The 15,842-nt window shown below is 54.7% G+C and overlaps 1 protein-coding gene across 1 annotated transcript in view; it reads left to right on the top strand.

The window, feature by feature from the left end:
- ARFGEF1 (ADP ribosylation factor guanine nucleotide exchange factor 1) overlaps positions 1 to 15,842 on the top strand; it is a 48,412-nt gene that overhangs the window by 23,904 nt on the left and 8,666 nt on the right. Inside the window, exons 10-28 of the mRNA XM_068162511.1 lie at positions 875 to 1,109; positions 2,857 to 2,956; positions 3,214 to 3,353; positions 3,447 to 3,555; positions 3,897 to 4,098; positions 5,056 to 5,167; positions 6,205 to 6,410; positions 6,511 to 6,595; positions 7,245 to 7,416; positions 8,443 to 8,594; positions 9,384 to 9,512; positions 10,807 to 10,965; positions 11,322 to 11,472; positions 12,645 to 12,735; positions 13,449 to 13,489; positions 13,580 to 13,749; positions 14,531 to 14,682; positions 14,781 to 14,953; positions 15,552 to 15,712. Coding sequence (XP_068018612.1) covers positions 875 to 1,109; positions 2,857 to 2,956; positions 3,214 to 3,353; positions 3,447 to 3,555; positions 3,897 to 4,098; positions 5,056 to 5,167; positions 6,205 to 6,410; positions 6,511 to 6,595; positions 7,245 to 7,416; positions 8,443 to 8,594; positions 9,384 to 9,512; positions 10,807 to 10,965; positions 11,322 to 11,472; positions 12,645 to 12,735; positions 13,449 to 13,489; positions 13,580 to 13,749; positions 14,531 to 14,682; positions 14,781 to 14,953; positions 15,552 to 15,712 — 2,740 coding nt within the window. The remainder of the gene's footprint in view (positions 1 to 874; positions 1,110 to 2,856; positions 2,957 to 3,213; positions 3,354 to 3,446; positions 3,556 to 3,896; positions 4,099 to 5,055; positions 5,168 to 6,204; positions 6,411 to 6,510; positions 6,596 to 7,244; positions 7,417 to 8,442; positions 8,595 to 9,383; positions 9,513 to 10,806; positions 10,966 to 11,321; positions 11,473 to 12,644; positions 12,736 to 13,448; positions 13,490 to 13,579; positions 13,750 to 14,530; positions 14,683 to 14,780; positions 14,954 to 15,551; positions 15,713 to 15,842) is intronic.

Genomic DNA, 15,842 nt, shown 5'->3' with positions numbered 1-15,842 from the left:
GGCTGTCCCAGGCTGGGCTGTCCTTGTGCCTTCTGTTTCATAACTGTCCTCTGCCAGCGAGTGGCTGTGCCGTGGAGCCTGTGCCTGCCTTGCTGGGAAAGCTGTTTGTGTCTGCACCTGCCCCAGAAGAGCTGCAGCCTCCTGCAGATGGGCAGAGGTGGGAAGGCACCTCAGGAGTCTGAGGAGAGGATGGTCCCACCCAGACTGCTGCTTAAAGTGCAGGAGACTTCCATAGCTGCAGACCTCCTCCTGTGGGGCTGGGGTTTTGGCTGTTGGTTCTGTTGTGTTAAAGCATAAACAGCAGCACTGTTCTGACTTGGGTCCTGACTTCAGTCCGAGGGCAGAGTGGTGCTGCTCTGGAGCACTTGGCAGCACTGTAGCTGCCTGGCTTTGATGTTGCCATGTTTGAAATGGACACAGAATGTGCCTTAGCTGCTCTTGGAGCAGTGTGGAAAGAGGTGGTCCTGTGGGGAGGAGGGAGGGCAGGCAGTGCAGCCTGACTTGATGGTCCTTCTACTTCCATCCTGGTGGAAACAGAGAGAGGAATTCCCACCTCTGCATAGTCAGGGTTTGGATGTGGGCTGGTGTGTGAGATGTGATCCTCCAAAGATCCCTTGAAAGGAAGGAGTGCTGCCTGCATCCTCTGGCCAGGGGCTTGCTGCTGTGCCCTGGAGGAGAGGAGCTGGCAAAGGTCATCCTTGGCTGGAGAGTGAGCGCTTCAGCCTGCACCATCAACATCTCCTGGTGACTTTGCCCAGCAGGTTGTGTCACCCTGGGGTTTGTTCCATGAGCACATGGCCAGGTCCCTGGGGTGTGCCCTGGCTTTCATCAGGCTTTGGCTGCTGGTGGCTGATCTGCTGCCTTCTCTCTCTAGGTCTCACGAGCTGCGGTCCAAGATCCTCTCGCTGCAGCTGCTGCTGTCCATCCTGCAGAATGCAGGCCCTGTCTTCAGGACTAATGAGATGTTCATTAATGCTATTAAGCAGTACCTTTGTGTTGCACTGTCAAAGAATGGAGTCTCCTCGGTTCCAGAGGTTTTTGAGCTCTCCCTGTCCATATTCCTCACTCTCCTCTCCAACTTCAAGACTCACCTAAAGATGCAGATCGAGGTAGGTGCCATCAGCTCCTCTGGGGAGTCCCTGGGAATGCTGAGGCCTGCAGGCTGCCCCTTGAGCCTGCAGGCTGTGTGTGAAAAGGCAGAAATGTTGGCCATGTTGCAGCTGTGAGGACTTGAACTGAGGGATTTCCTTATCTGTGGCTTCCATTGTCTGAGCTGATGTGTTGGGGCAGCTCTGGGGGAAGAGCCTCAGTTTGCCAATGCCATGTCAGAAGGGGTTTGTGATCGCTTCTCAGGTTGTGCTGATGCCTGCTTGGGCAGGAACCAGGAGGATTTCCAGGCCCATAACTTGGCCAGAAATCCAGCCTGGGGGAGGGATTGAATGTGCCTTGGAAACAGGATGTGTTTGGGAGACTTTGAGGCCAAGCTGTGTGCTCCACAAGGCTGTAGCACATGTGCAGTGTTCAGCACAGCAGACAGAGAGGGCTGAGCTGCTCCTGAGTCACACAGCCTGCTCCCACAGTGTGCTGGCCTCACCCAGTGCTCACACAGCTCCTGAGCTGCTCTGGAGGCTGTGAGTGCCCCCCAGCCTGGCTGCCACCACTGCCATCCTTGCCCCAGCCAGGAAATGAAGGCACAGCTGAGGAAAACTGGCCAGGGCCTACCCTGCACTGTTGCAGGAGCTTCTAGCCCATGCTGAATTGGGAGCAGCCCCACACAGCAGGGCTGCAGTTCCTCCTCACAAACATGCAAGCATCCCTCAGTGATGGATGGAGCCCCCAGGGACAGCAGTTGCTAGAAAGTTCTCTTTTTCCTGCTTGTGAGCTCAGAATTCCTCTCCTTCAGCTGCTGATCCTAAAGGTTATTCAGAAGGTGTGGGAGAAGCAGCTAACTTCAGATGCAGCTTGTGTCTTGGAGCTGCAGGCAGAGCCATATGCTCTCATGTCTGAGCTGCAGCATCTCTGTATTTTGGGCTCAGGGCTGCCTTCTTCAGCTGGCAGCTTGTCTAAAGCCTAGGTTGAGGTTCTGCTGGAAGTGACCCTCCCTTTGTCCTTTGGCTTGAATCTCCAGCTAACACTACCCTCTGACAGCTCAGATTGAGTCATACTTTGACTCCATTTCACTGCCTTTCTAAGTGGGTCAATGAATATATTTGCAGGCAGTGAAATCCTGGCTCTCAGGGGATTTGGGGTTGCAATTTAGCTGTGCTCACCACTACCACCCTTCCACAGCTGTGAATAAAGGAGCTTAAAACCCTTGGTTTCAGTGAACCAAACCAGAGATTCAGCTTTTTCCTGCTTTACTTTCCCACTGTACCAGGGAGGGAGCCTGAGCTGTGCCATGAGCTGCAGTGACACAGTGCTGCCATTTCTCCATCTCTGAGGAGCTGCTTGTCCAGAGCTGGCAGCAGAGCAGGAAGCCAGCTCTGCCTCAGATCTCAGGGCATGCAGCCCCTCCAGCTCCTTTCTCTTCTAGCTTAGAATTCTGGTTGAATTCTTATGCCTGGAACTCTTTCCTCTGCTCCATCAGTGACCTCCCCAGCATTCCTGGAGCCCCTGGTTTTGTGTGATCAGAACACTAACTGAGTTGCTCAGCTGGGCAGAGCTCCACAGCTCATTCAAGTGATCACTCAGATTCCTAATTCAAATGAGTCAAGCACAAGTTGTGTTTCCTCTTACCTTCCTTTTTGCCCCTTCTCTCCTGTGCCTGCAGTTGGAGTCTGGCCATCCAAGTTGGTGTCTGTGTCTGTAGTGGATACTCATGAGGTCTTTTCTCCCTCTCCCTGGAATATTTGCTAGGTTTTCTTCAAAGAAATCTTCCTGTACATCCTGGAGACCTCAACTAGCTCCTTTGACCACAAGTGGATGGTGATCCAAACACTGACAAGGATCTGTGCAGGTACTGAGGGCCCTTTGGCTCTGGTTCTCACAGTTCTGTGCTAATGACCAGAGCTGGCCTTGCCTTTCACTGAGGATCATTTCATTGTGGAGCCTCTTCCTCTGGAGAGATTCCCAACCCACCTGGCCATTGTCAGCCTGGGTGACCCTGCTTTAGCAGGGGGGGGCAGACTGGGTGGTCTCCAGAGGTCCCTTCTGCCCTCTGCTGTTCTGTGGTCTGCTTTTTGACCAAGGTTGGCCATGTCCCTTCCTTTGCAGATGCCCAGAGTGTGGTGGACATCTATGTGAACTATGACTGTGACTTAAATGCAGCTAATATATTTGAAAGGCTGGTTAATGACCTCTCAAAGATTGCTCAAGGAAGGGGGAGCCAAGAGCTTGGCATGTCCAATGTCCAGGTAAAACTCCCCCCTCGCATTCCTGTTTCTTGGCAGGACAGGTTGAGCCTAAGCTCTCCACCACTGATGCGTTGCTTTTGGAATCTCTTCTAGGAATTAAGCTTGAGGAAAAAGGGATTGGAGTGCTTGGTATCAATCCTGAAGTGCATGGTGGAGTGGAGTAAGGATCAGTATGTGAACCCCAATTCTCAGACAACACTTGGTAAGACACAAAGTGAATCTCTCCTGGCTTCAGTAAGATGCTGCAGCAGAGTAGTGTCCCCTGATGCTGTTAGTCCTGAAAGAGAGAGAGAGAAAGCCTTTTTCTGCAGCAGTCACTTGTCTGAGTTGTTTGTTCTCAATTGAATTCCTAGACAGGATCCTCCTAGCTGTGTTGGAGCTTTTGTTGCTGTTTTCCCAACCAAACCAAAAGCAGAACACTCATAGCAAAACAGACAGGGCACTGAAGATGACCTTGGAGAGGCCTTCAGAGAGGAGCTGCAGAGCAACCTGTGGGGTTAATGTCTGTGCAGTGTGTTTTATGTCACCCTTTCCAATTGATAGGCCAAGAGAAGCCCACAGAACAGGAGAGCAATGAGACCAAGCACCCTGAGACAATTAACAGATATGGAAGCTTGAACTCCTTGGACTCCACAGCTTCCTCAGGCATTGGCAGCTACAGCACCCAGATGTCTGGCACCGACAACCCAGAGCAGTTTGAAGTCCTGAAGCAACAAAAGGAAATAATAGAACAAGGAATTGACTTGTGAGTGCCCTTCTCTCACCTGTGGGAGGTGGACCCTGGGGAGATTCCTGGGTGCTTCCTCCTTCTCAGAGATACCTTGTGTTAGGCAAACAGCTCTGGGTGCCACAGCACTTGCTCTGGTGAATGGTGTCCCCTCTGGAGCCTGTCCCCAGGGCTCTGTGATTAGCCACAAGACACTCAATGTTGGCTCTTCTTTCTCCAGAGCTGCCTGACCAGAGGGAAGATTTTTGTATTTGGATGAGGTTTGTGGCCAGTTGGATGTGCTCTGGTTTAGGGCACCCTTTGCTGATGGAAGTGCTGCTGTGCTTAAGCTGCTGCTTCCTTCTCATTAACCTGCCACAGCTAGGAGCATAACCAACTTCCTCAGGGCAGTCTGACATGCATCTTCTGCCTGGCTCCAGCCTGGTCACATAACCCTCTTGCTGAGGTCACTTCCTGCAGAGATGAGTTTGTTGTACAGCTCTCAGCCTGTGAACAGACCTCCCCCAGTCCTTCAGGGCTCAGTGTCTGTGTTGCCTGGTTCTGTCCTGTCCATCTCCATCCTTGCAGGCAGCTCATGGAGTCCTTGGCTGTTTCCCACAGGCTGAGCTAGAAGGCTTCAGAATGTAGTTGTTCCTTTCCAAGCCAAGACTCTGCTGTTTCTGTGGAAAGGCTTTTTCCTCACCAGTGCCAGAGCAAATGACAGTAGTGTTCAGCTCTCTGTACTGGGAGCTGCTTGGAGGCCATGCTGGCAGTGATGGAGCAGAGAGGAACAGGAGGCTGCTGCAGGGGAAATAAAAGCCCATAAAATCATGCAAGGAAGGGAATAGCTCCTTCCTGTCTGCTGCACAGTTCAATATAGCAGACATATTTAGTAGGTGGATTTTCAATACCTGGCTCAAAAATCCTTGAATCTTTTTGCTGCAGGCTTTGTGCCTGGGTCCAAAAGGGTTAACTCTCCTGATCTCACTTGTACAGATTCAACAAGAAACCAAAGAGGGGGATCCAGTACCTGCAAGAGCAAGGAATGCTTGGCACTACTCCTGAAGACATTGCTCAGTTCTTGCATCAAGAGGAAAGATTAGATTCAGTAAGAAAGCTCTCTCCTGGTGCTTGTTTCTGCTCCCCTGATGTTGTTGCAGTAATTGCAAGCTACCTGCTGGTGGTTTGAAGTGGCTGACACTGGTGTAGAGTGAGGAAGAGGAAACCTCTGAGCACTCTGTGAGCTCAAGGAATTTGGAGTATGCATTAGAGCTGTACTCAGTGAAGTGTAAAGGAAAAGTCTGACCTACTTGAGCTGGCCTACAGCTTGTTCTTGGTTACCAGTGCAGCCAGAAGCAGCTCACTAAACTCAGTCCAGCAAGGGGCTGCCTGTCCTGCAGCTAGCAGTAGCCTGGTACAGCCACATGAGAAGCATTTTCTGCTGCCTCCCAGAGGAGATACTTAATCTAGGTTAGCTCTTTGGCTTCAGTTACACTTAGCAGCTGTTGCTGGACTTGGGAGGGCCCTGCAGTATCTGGCTGAGGAGGGTGGGAGTCTCTCCTGTTGGTGTTGTCATGAAGAACTTGGCCTTCTGAGCCAGCAGTGTGCACCATCCTGCGCAGCAGCCAGCCCCACTGCTCTCTGAGGAGGGGCTGGCATGTGGCTATGTTCCCAGCACAGCTGAAGTCCTGAATTTCAGTGCTGGGACTGAAAATCAGCCTCCAAAACACACTTTTACCTCAGTTTGCATTTACAGGCATCCTTAGCAGAATGCCCAGGGATTCACTGTGCTGTGTTGCATTGACAGTGGTCAGCTCAGAGGCAGCAGCTGCTAGCACCTGCTCTGCCTGCTGCAGATCTGTGCTGCAGTGGGCATGAAGTTGAGTTTACTAAGCTTTGAGTTCCTGCTGTAAGCTTCCCAGCTGCAAAGATCATTCCAGCAGAGAGAAGTCAGTCACTGGTAATGCTGAGCAGTGGAAAGGAGGCAGGTGGAAGCATCCAGGAGCACTGTGATCAGCATGAGGCCAAAATGCTCCGCTTGAGGGGAGAGGAGCGGCAGGAGCGTGTCCGAGCTCCCTGCGTGCGGGCAGCGTGGCTCTGTCCCAGGCTCAGTGCAGTCATTTGGCCTCTCTGCTCTGGGTGCAGACTCAGGTTGGGGAGTTCCTGGGAGACAATGACAAGTTCAACAAGGAGGTGATGTATGCCTACGTGGACCAGCACGACTTCTCGGCCAAGGACTTCGTCTCGGCGCTGCGCTTGTTCCTGGAGGGCTTCCGCCTGCCGGGGGAGGCGCAGAAGATCGATCGCCTGATGGAGAAGTTTGCTGCTAGATACTTGGAGTGTAACCAAGGGTGAGCCAAGCTTTGTCCCCGTGGCTCTGGGGAGCTGAGGGGTAACTGACCAGTGCTGATCTGTTACAGCTGCTGCTCTTTCTCTCCTCCTCCCCTGCAGGCAAACTCTCTTTGCCAGTGCGGACACTGCCTATGTTTTAGCCTACTCGATCATCATGCTGACCACAGACCTGCACAGCCCCCAGGTGAGCTGCTGGCAGAGCATTTGGCTACTCCACAGACATCTCCCTTCATAGAACAGTTTGGGTTGGAGGAGACCAAGATCATCCAGTTCCACCCCCCTGCTGTGGGCAGGGACACCTCCCACCAGCCCAGGTTGCTCAAGGCCTCACCCAGTCTGGCCCTGAGCACCTCCAGTGAGGGGACATCCACAGCCTCTCTGGACAGCCTGTTCCACTGCCTCCCCACTCTGTGGCAAGAATTTCTTCCTAGTCTCCACACTCAACCTCTCCTTTCCCAGCTCAAAGCCATTGTCCCTCATCCTGTCACTACAAGCCCTTGTAAACAGTCCCTCTCTAGCTGCCTTTTAGGCCCCCTTCAGGCACTGGAAGGCTGCTCTGAGGTCTCCCTGGAGCCTTCTCTTCCCCAGGCTGAACAGCCTCAACCCTCCCAGCCTGTCCCCATAGGGGAGGTTCTCCAGCCTAATGCCCAGGTGGCCTTGGCTTGGTTTGCAGAGGTGACAGTGTAGTGCTGCATGTGTTGGACACTTGTCCCCTGCATCAGCAGGTTTGGCCTTCATGGTGACTTTGCATCTGGTGGGGATTGGGAGTGTCTTGCTAACTGCTATGGACATGCCCTCTCTGCTGGTGCTGATAGCTTCTTCCTGGCTTTCAGGTCAAGAACAAAATGACAAAAGAGCAGTATATTAAAATGAACAGAGGTATCAATGACAGCAAAGATCTCCCTGAAGAGTATTTGTCTGCAATCTATAATGAAATAGCTGGCAAGAAGATTTCCATGAAGGAGACAAAGGAATTGACAATACCAACCAAATCCACCAAGCAAAGTGAGTAGCTGCAGTGCCAGCTTGCTTCCAGCTGTGGGCTCTTCAGTTTCACAGCTGTCCCCTCTTTAGGGTGAGATGAGTGAAGTGGCTCCTCACTTCCAGCCCCTTAACACGAAGGCAAGGTTCTGCCTCAGACCTGTGCTGGATGCAGCTGCTGCTTTTCACAGCGCTCTGCATCTGAGCTCCTGGTGCTGCACTGACCATGGAGAGAGCGAGTTTTGCTCAACAGCAGCAGAGGGAAATGCACCTGGAGGCTTTATGCAGTAAAGATGTTGCTGGCAGACATAGTGAGTGCCTTCCATGGCCCAGCTCACTCTTGTGCTTCCCAAGCTCTGCATGATTTGGTCTGTGGGCTCCTGCCTTCTGCACTGCTCAAATTCATTACCTTGTCCTCTCTCAGACACCAAACTGGTTTGTTTGGCTCCATGTGAGGATTCAGCTGTTGTTCCTCCCTGCTCTTCTCCAGAGAACATTCAGAGCCTTGCCTTCTGGTCACAAATTTGTGCTCCCAAGCCCCAGGAGCAGACTGGTTACAGGAAAAGGGAACCCCTCTTACCTTCAGCCTTCGTTTAATTACCATAATGGGGTGGTTGTCATTTTAAAGGAGCTGATGATTACTTTCTACTTGAGTTTCTCCTTGATGAGATGGAGGCTCCATTAGTGAAATGAAGAGGTGATTAAGGTAGCTCTGCCTGGGAAAAGGGCTGGCCACTTACTCTTGTTGTCTGTGCTGATGGGTCACTGAGAACTCTCAGTTCACTTTGCGTTTGGCTGAGCGGATGTGATCTTTATGCTGTCAGTTGAGGTGATGGAAAAGAGGTTTGCTGTGCAAAGGTAGCAATCCTCTGAGGTGATGTCCCACGGAAGTTTGCCTTCAGTTCTCTATTGCAAAATAAGAATCACATAACCTGCTGGTGGTGTGGGAGCTCCAGCAGGTGAGGAGTGTGGTACCTAATGAGACGTGATCCTCGGGGCTGCTGAGGGTGCCATGGCTCAAAGGGGCAGAGATGAGGACTGTGTTCACAGGTGTGGCTAGTGAGAAGCAGAGGAGGCTGCTGTACAACCTGGAGATGGAGCAAATGGCCAAGACAGCCAAAGCCCTGATGGAGGCAGTCAGCCACGTGCAGGCCCCGTTCACCAGTGCCACGCACCTGGAGCACGTGAGGCCCATGTTCAAGGTGAGAGGCAGGTGTGGGGATGGCACCCAGGCCCTTGGCACGAAGCACTGGCTGGCAGGACCTGCTGGAAGCAGGAAACGTTCCTGTCTGCTGCTTTGGTTGTTTCTGAGCTGCTGAACTTGCCACAAGAAAGAGTTCTTTTCCCTGGGGGTTTGAGAAGTTCCTATGCTGATGCAAACAGCGTCTTGGTGTAGTGGGGGAGTTAGGAGAAGCCTGTTGAGGGGAGAAAGTACAGAGTGTAGTTAAACTTGAGGTGAGAGGATTTGTGTGAGTGAAAAGGAGAGTTGTAGAGTGAACGATGACTGAACTCAGCTCCTTGTGCTGAGTCCCTCCTGCTGCTCCAGGGGCAGTGATCAGAGCAAACAAAGGAGTCTCTTTCACACTGTGCTGCTTGCAGGAGCTGTTGATTGTCTTTTGCACAATGAGAAATAGATAAAGGTTGTCCTGAGAATACCCAAACTCTGGGGGCCTCTGACTGGCCCAGCTTTGGGGTCTGGTGTTTTCCAGCTGGCTGGGGGGTGGCTGGGAGTGGTGGGGGGCTGGGGCGTGGCTGCTTCCAAGGGGAGCATCAATCTGCATCACTTTTAGTCTGTCTCATGTCTTCTCTAACCATACTTCTGCCCAGCTCTGTCTCATGTCCATTCTCTTCCATTTCCTTCTTGGCAAAGGCAGCCCCAAGGCGATGCTGTGAGCTGAGGGTGGCCTTTCCCCTTTAGCAAGGGTCGGTTCTAACACTGCCTTCAAGCAGCAGCAGCTGCTGGTGTGACTTTCCTTTTGTGCGTGTTCCAGCTGGCATGGACACCTTTTCTGGCTGCCTTCAGTGTGGGCCTGCAGGACTGTGATGACACAGAAGTGGCCTCTCTGTGCCTGGAGGGCATACGATGTGCCATCCGGATCGCCTGCATCTTCAACATCCAGGTAACGAAACAGAGACAGAGCTTTGGTCTGGGCACCACAAAAACCTCAGGGGGGTGCTGAGAGCTGCTGGGGCTGAGCTCTGCAGTGCCTGGAGGCCACCTGCTTCTGCAGTGGCTGCTTCACCTGATCCTTGGCTGGAAGTGACCTTTCTTTCTCCTGGAGTGTTGTGCTGGGGAAGCTGTGCCCGGCTGCCAGGGGGGCTGTGCCCGGGGGCTGTGCCCAGCTGCCAGGGGGGCTGTGCCCGGGGGCTGTGCCCAGCTGCTGGCGGGGGGCTGTGCCCAGCTGCCAGGGGGGCTGTGCCCGGAGGCTGTGCCCGGCTGCCGGGGGGGGGAGCTGTGCCCAGCTGCCAGGGGGGCTGTGCCCGGGGGCTGTGCCCGGCTGCCAGGGGGGCTGTGCCCGGGGGCTGTGCCCAGCTGCCAGGGGGGCTGTGCCCGGGGGCTGTGCCCGGCTCCTGCCGGGGGGGGCTGTGCCCGGCTGCTGGCTTGCTGTTTCCCACTGCTTTTGTGGCCAGGTCCTTTCCCTCTGTCTGGCTTCGTGGTGCTGTTCCATCACACCAGCCCTTCTGCCCTGTTGCACAAGCTCAGTGTGGCTGTGAGCTGTTTGAAATGCTGCTCCCAGCTCCAGAGAGAGTCGGCTTCTGTGAGGCTGCTATAATTGGCTCCCATGTTAGCAGCTATGGCACTGGAAATGTCACTCCTGATGTAATGCAGCAATGTCTCCTGCACCAAGCACAGTGCCAAGAATTCCAGACTCTCTGGCTCCAGAGGGGAACTCTGAGCAAACCTGGGGGCTTCAGGCTATCAGTGAATGCTGAGGGGAGTGCTGGGCTGCCAGGAGGCCTTTGCAGGCCCAGCTGGAGAGAGGGGCAAGCAGGATTCACTTTGATTGATAGAATCACAGAATGCCTTGGGTTGGAAGGGACCTTAAAGGTCATCCAGTTCCAACTCCCTGCCATGGGACACCTCTCAACTGCACTCAGCTGCTGAAGGCCTCACCCAACCTGGTCTTGAACATCTCCAGGGAGGAGGCAGCCACAGCCTCCCTGGGCAGCCTGTTCCAGAGTCTCACCACCCTCAGACTGAGGAACTTCTTCCTCAGCTCCAGCCTAACCCTGCTCTGCCTCAGCTTCAAACCATTCCCCTTGTCCTGTCTCCAGACACCCTGATGAAAAGTCCCCCTGCAGGATCCCTTCAAGTCTTGGAATCAGCTCTCGGGTCCCCCCAGGGCCTTCTCTGCTGCAGAAGCTGAGGCAATGCTTCAGGCAGTTGTGACTCTGTGTTTCTCTCCTTGGCAGCTGGAGAGAGATGCCTACGTGCAAGCACTAGCAAGGTTTACCTTGCTGACAGTCAGCTCTGGTATCACTGAGATGAAGCAGAAGAACATAGACACAATTAAAACTCTCATCACTGTGGCTCACACAGATGGAAACTACTTAGGAAACTCCTGGCACGAGGTAGGGAGGTGGTTGGGGCTGGGGCTGGGAGGGAGCACGTGTGCTGGGTTGGAGCACAGCAGCTCACTGTCTGTGCAGGGCTCAGGGAGGTGCCAAGCTTGGCCCTCTGTACCTGCATTATGTGGGCCTGCACATTATGCAGCCAATCAAAGTAGCAAAGCATGTCCAAGTGAGAGCCAGGGTGGGGAGAGACTAATCCAGTAGTGCTCCAGGATGCGCTTGAGGGGGAGCAGCAGCACTTGGCTGACCTTGAGCCAGATCCTTTGCTTCTAAAGCTCTGCCTGAAGGCTGTTTCTGCTGCTTATTTACCATTTCAGACTGCTCTTTGTTGCTGACTTCTTTGTTCTCTGGAGCAGATTCTGAAGTGCATCAGCCAGCTGGAGCTGGCCCAGCTGATCGGCACGGGCGTGAAGCCGCGCTACATCTCGGGGACGGTGCGGGGCAGGGAGGGCTCGCTCGCCGGCACGAGGGATCAGGCGCCTGACGAGTTCGTGGGGCTGGGACTGGGTAAGTGATGCAGAAAGGAGAGGCTTGGCTCCAGGCCTGCCCTTCATTCCCGTGACTGGTGACTCTCAGGCTCAGAGGTGGGGCTGTGAGGTAGTCCTTGTGGAAGTGTCATGGGCTCTGAACAGGCCATGCCTAGGGCTGGGGGCTTGCTTTGCTCTGTGAAGTGTTATTCCTAGGATGGGAGAGGGGCCAGGGCAAGAAAATGATAGCATATTGATGAGCCTTCTCACTGGAAATGAAGGCTCCTGTGACTGTGGGCTGATGATTTCCATCGTTGTAATTGCAGAAAGGGATCAGGGAGTGACAGGGAAACAGGGGAAAGCTGCTTCATCACTGCTCAGAGGCTCCACTGGCTCCACAGGGCTCTGGGCAGCCTGCTCTAGTGGAGGATGTCCCTGCTGACTGCAGGGGGTTGGACTGGATGAGCTTTGGAGGTCACTTCCAACCCCAACCATCCTGTGATTCTGTTGAAACAGAGCTGACCAAAGCAGGAGGGCTGGTGGCAGGGCCAGGCTGAGGCACTGCAGTGGCAGTGCAGCAAGGGATTGAGCAGGCAGGCTGTGTGCAGGCTGAGCTCCCTGCTGTGAGGCTTGGCAAGAAATGCACAATACCCAAACTATGTGGGAGATGAATTCTGGTTCCTCCTCTGCTTGGGTTTGTGACTAACAAATATATTCAGTTGATAGGATCAGTCAGGGTTGGAAGGGACCACAAGGATCAGCCAGTTCCAACCCCCCTGCCATGGGCAGGTACACCCCACACTAGATCAGCCTGGCCAGAGCCTCAGCCAGCCTGGGCTTAAACACCTCCAGGGACAGGGCCCCAACCACCTCCCTGGACAACCCATTCCAGAGCTTCACCACTCTCATGGGGAAGAACTTCCTCCTCCCCTCTAGCCTGAATCTCCCCACCTCCAGCTTCATTCCATTCCCCCTAGTCCTGTCACTCCCTGAGGTCCTGAGCAGTCCCTCCCCAGCCTTCTTGTAGGCTTCTCCAGATACTGGAAGGCCACAATGAGGTCACCTGGGAGCCTTCTCTTCTCCAGACTGAACAGCCCCAACTCTTTCAGCCTGTCCTCATAGGACAATGGCAGTGGCACAACTTCTCTTCCTTCTCCCTGCCAGCCCTTGCTGTGCTCTCTCTCAGCCACTGTTCATTTTTGTGCCCTGCAGTTGGAGGCAATGTGGACTGGAAGCAGATCGCAAGCATCCAGGAGTCCATCGGAGAGACGAGCTCCCAGAGCGTGGTGGTGGCTGTGGACAGGTAGGTGTGGAGCTCAGGCTCTGTGAGCACTGCTGGAGGGCCCTGTGCTAGAGGACAGAGCTGGTGTGCCCCTGCTTGGAGAAACAGCAGAGTATTGCTGCACTGAAGGGCTTTTGAGGTTTGTTTGTGGAGCAGGAGGAGCAGAGCAAAGCTTAAGCAGCCTCCTGCTGACAGAAAGTTCTTAGAGGAGAGTTGCAGGACAAAGACTGCCCAGGGCAGCTTGGTTGGCTCTTGATCCCAGAATCCCCTGGTGGGGAATGGAAGGGACCTCTGGAGATCACCCAGTTCCACCCCCTGCTCCAGCAGGGCACCCACAGCAGCCTGCCCAGGAGCACCATGGCTGAGGGGGGTTAGAAGCTCTCCAGAGAAGGAGATTCCACAACCTCTCTGGGGCCTGCTCCAGGCCTCCAGCAGCCTCACACCAAAGAACCTTCTTCTCTGTGAGGGTGGGGAGATACTGGAACAGGTTGCCCTGGGGAGGCTGTGGATGGCTCCCTCCCTGGAGGTGTTGAAGGCCAGGCTGGATGAGGCCTTGAGCAACCTGGGCTGGTGGGAGGTGTCCCTGCCCATGGCAGGGGGGGTTGGAACTGGATGATCTTGAGGGTCCCTTCCAGCCCAGCCCTCTCTGTGCTTTCTGTGGCTCTCAACCCTGGAGACCCTTCCCAGAAGCTCCTTACAGCTGCTGTGACAATCTCCTCTCCTGCCCCTCACAGGATATTCACGGGGTCCACGAGGCTGGATGGCAATGCCATTGGTGAGTGTCCTTCCCCTGCCCTGGGAGCAGCAAAGCAGCTTTGCCCTCAGCCTGGGGAGGAGCTGCAGTAAAGCCTCTGCTCCCCCACAGTGGACTTCGTGCGCTGGCTGTGCGCGGTCTCCATGGACGAGCTGCTCTCCGCCACCCACCCACGGATGTTCAGCCTGCAGAAGATTGTGGAGATCTCCTACTACAACATGGGCAGGATAAGGCTGCAGTGGTCCAGGATCTGGGAAGTCATTGGGGATCATTTCAATAAGGTATCCCTCTTGACGGGACTACACACTCCCTACCTGTCAGTGCAGTGAATGTGGCTCACAGGTCTGTTGGGCAGTCAGGTCTCTGAACTGCACTGGGTTTGCTCTCCCCCTTCTGTGAGCTCCTTGCTCTCTGCAAGGTCCTTGCTCCACCACTGAGATCACCCCAGAGCCCAGTTCCACCTCTGATGTCATCTACTTGCCCATGATTACATCCTAAGTAGGTCAAAGCTGGGGTTTGATGGCACCTTCATGCTCGGTGTGGAGCTCTGCAGGTGCCTTCAAGGACCCTGGTTACATCCCAGATGGAGACAGAGCTTGGCAAAAACCAGATAAAGCTTGTCAGGCTGGAAATGGCTGCTGGAGAGCAGAGGCACACAACAGATGTCAGAGCAGGACATCAAGCTACTGATCATGCCCTGGGCCTAGCACTGGCTGCCTTTAGTTGTCTTCTAATTTTGGGGGCTGTTTTGTGAAGCCTGGGAGGAGAAGTTGTCTTCTGTTGATGTCTAAGCTGACTGTTGCCCAGAGAATGTTTGACAAGCACTAGCAGCACAGCTGGTGGGAGGCTTTCTAGACACCTTGCTGGTTTGCACAAGTGTGCAGTGCTGGAACACAGAGCTGTGGCAAGCAGCTGGAGCTGGGCAGGGGTCGCTGAAGGGCTCCAGCAGCCTGGCTGCCGCTCCGTGGTGTGAAGTTCCCAGCTCTGCTCAGCTCTGGTGTGGAATGGGAAGGCACTCTGGGCTGGATCCATAAGAACTCTGTGTTTCCACTCCCTCCCCAGGTTGGCTGCAACCCCAATGAAGATGTTGCTATTTTTGCAGTGGACTCATTAAGACAGTTGTCAATGAAGTTCCTGGAGAAGGGGGAGCTCGCTAACTTCCGCTTCCAGAAGGACTTCCTCCGCCCCTTCGAGCACATCATGAAGAGAAACAGGTACCAGAGGCAGCCCCCGGGCTGCCTGGCCGGGGAGCACCAGCTCTGCAGGCTGCTGCGCTCTGCCAGGCCTGCTGAGCGCCGCCCTGCCCCCGCAGGTCTCCCACCATCCGGGACATGGTGGTGCGCTGCATCGCCCAGATGGTCAACTCCCAGGCGGCCAACATCCGCTCGGGCTGGAAGAACATCTTCTCAGTCTTCCACCTGGCAGCCTCAGACCAGGACGAGAGCATCGTGGAGCTGGCCTTCCAGACCACGGGGCACATCGTCAGTGAGTGCTGGGCGAGGGGCTCTGGCTCCTGAGGCTGGGCGCAGCGCAGGGAGCGACAGCCCGAGGCGGGAGGGCTTCAGACTGGGGGGAGCTGGAGTGAGAGGGGACAGGAGGAGGAAGCTCTTCCCCATGAGGCTGGGGAGGCACTGGAGCAGGTTACCCAGAGCAGCTGTGGAGCGTGGATGTGGCCCTGAGCAATCTGGTCTGGCAGAAGGCATCTTAAGGGTCTTAGGTGACCTTCAAGGTCTCTCCCAGGCCAGGCCATTGTGATGATCTGCCCCCCCTCTGGGCAAGCTGCCCCATGGCCCCATGTGCTTTCTGGAGCCCTCTCCAGCACTGTAGCCTGTGGCTCTGCTCTTGCTTAACTGCTCAGCTGGCCTTTACATGCTCCCTTGATGTGTTTCAGACACCTATTTTCTGTCCCAGCAGAAGGCCCTGGGGGTGATGTTGGGTGCTTGCAGCATTCCCTGTTTCAGGCTTTGCTGCTCCTCAAGCCTTGACTGCACCAATCAGTGCCTCAGTCTCCCGTGACGCTCCCCCCGTCAGGTCAGATCTGAGGGTGATGCTTTCTTCTCTCCTCTTCCCACTTCTCTCCCAGCACTTGTGTTTGAGAAACACTTCCCAGCAACCATAGATTCCTTCCAGGATGCAGTGAAGTGCTTGTCTGAGTTTGCCTGCAATGCAGCCTTCCCAGACACCAGCATGGAAGCCATCCGCCTCATCCGGCACTGCGCCAAATACGTCTCCGACAGGCCGCAGGTAGGGGCTGGCCTCGGCCAGTCAGCTGCTGCTGGGGAGGGGGAGACACTCCTGCTGCTCACTGGCTTCCCTTCAGGTTTCAGAGACTCCTGGGGACTGTATTCAGGGGCAAGAGGAGTATCATGTCCCC

Source organism: Melanerpes formicivorus, unplaced genomic scaffold (genome assembly GCF_026170545.1).
Source record: "Melanerpes formicivorus ecotype bairdi unplaced genomic scaffold, bMelFor1.0.p_v2 SCAF_65, whole genome shotgun sequence".
Classification (NCBI taxonomy): Eukaryota; Metazoa; Chordata; class Aves; order Piciformes; family Picidae; genus Melanerpes; species Melanerpes formicivorus.
This window is presented reverse-complemented; position numbering and strand designations above follow the sequence as displayed.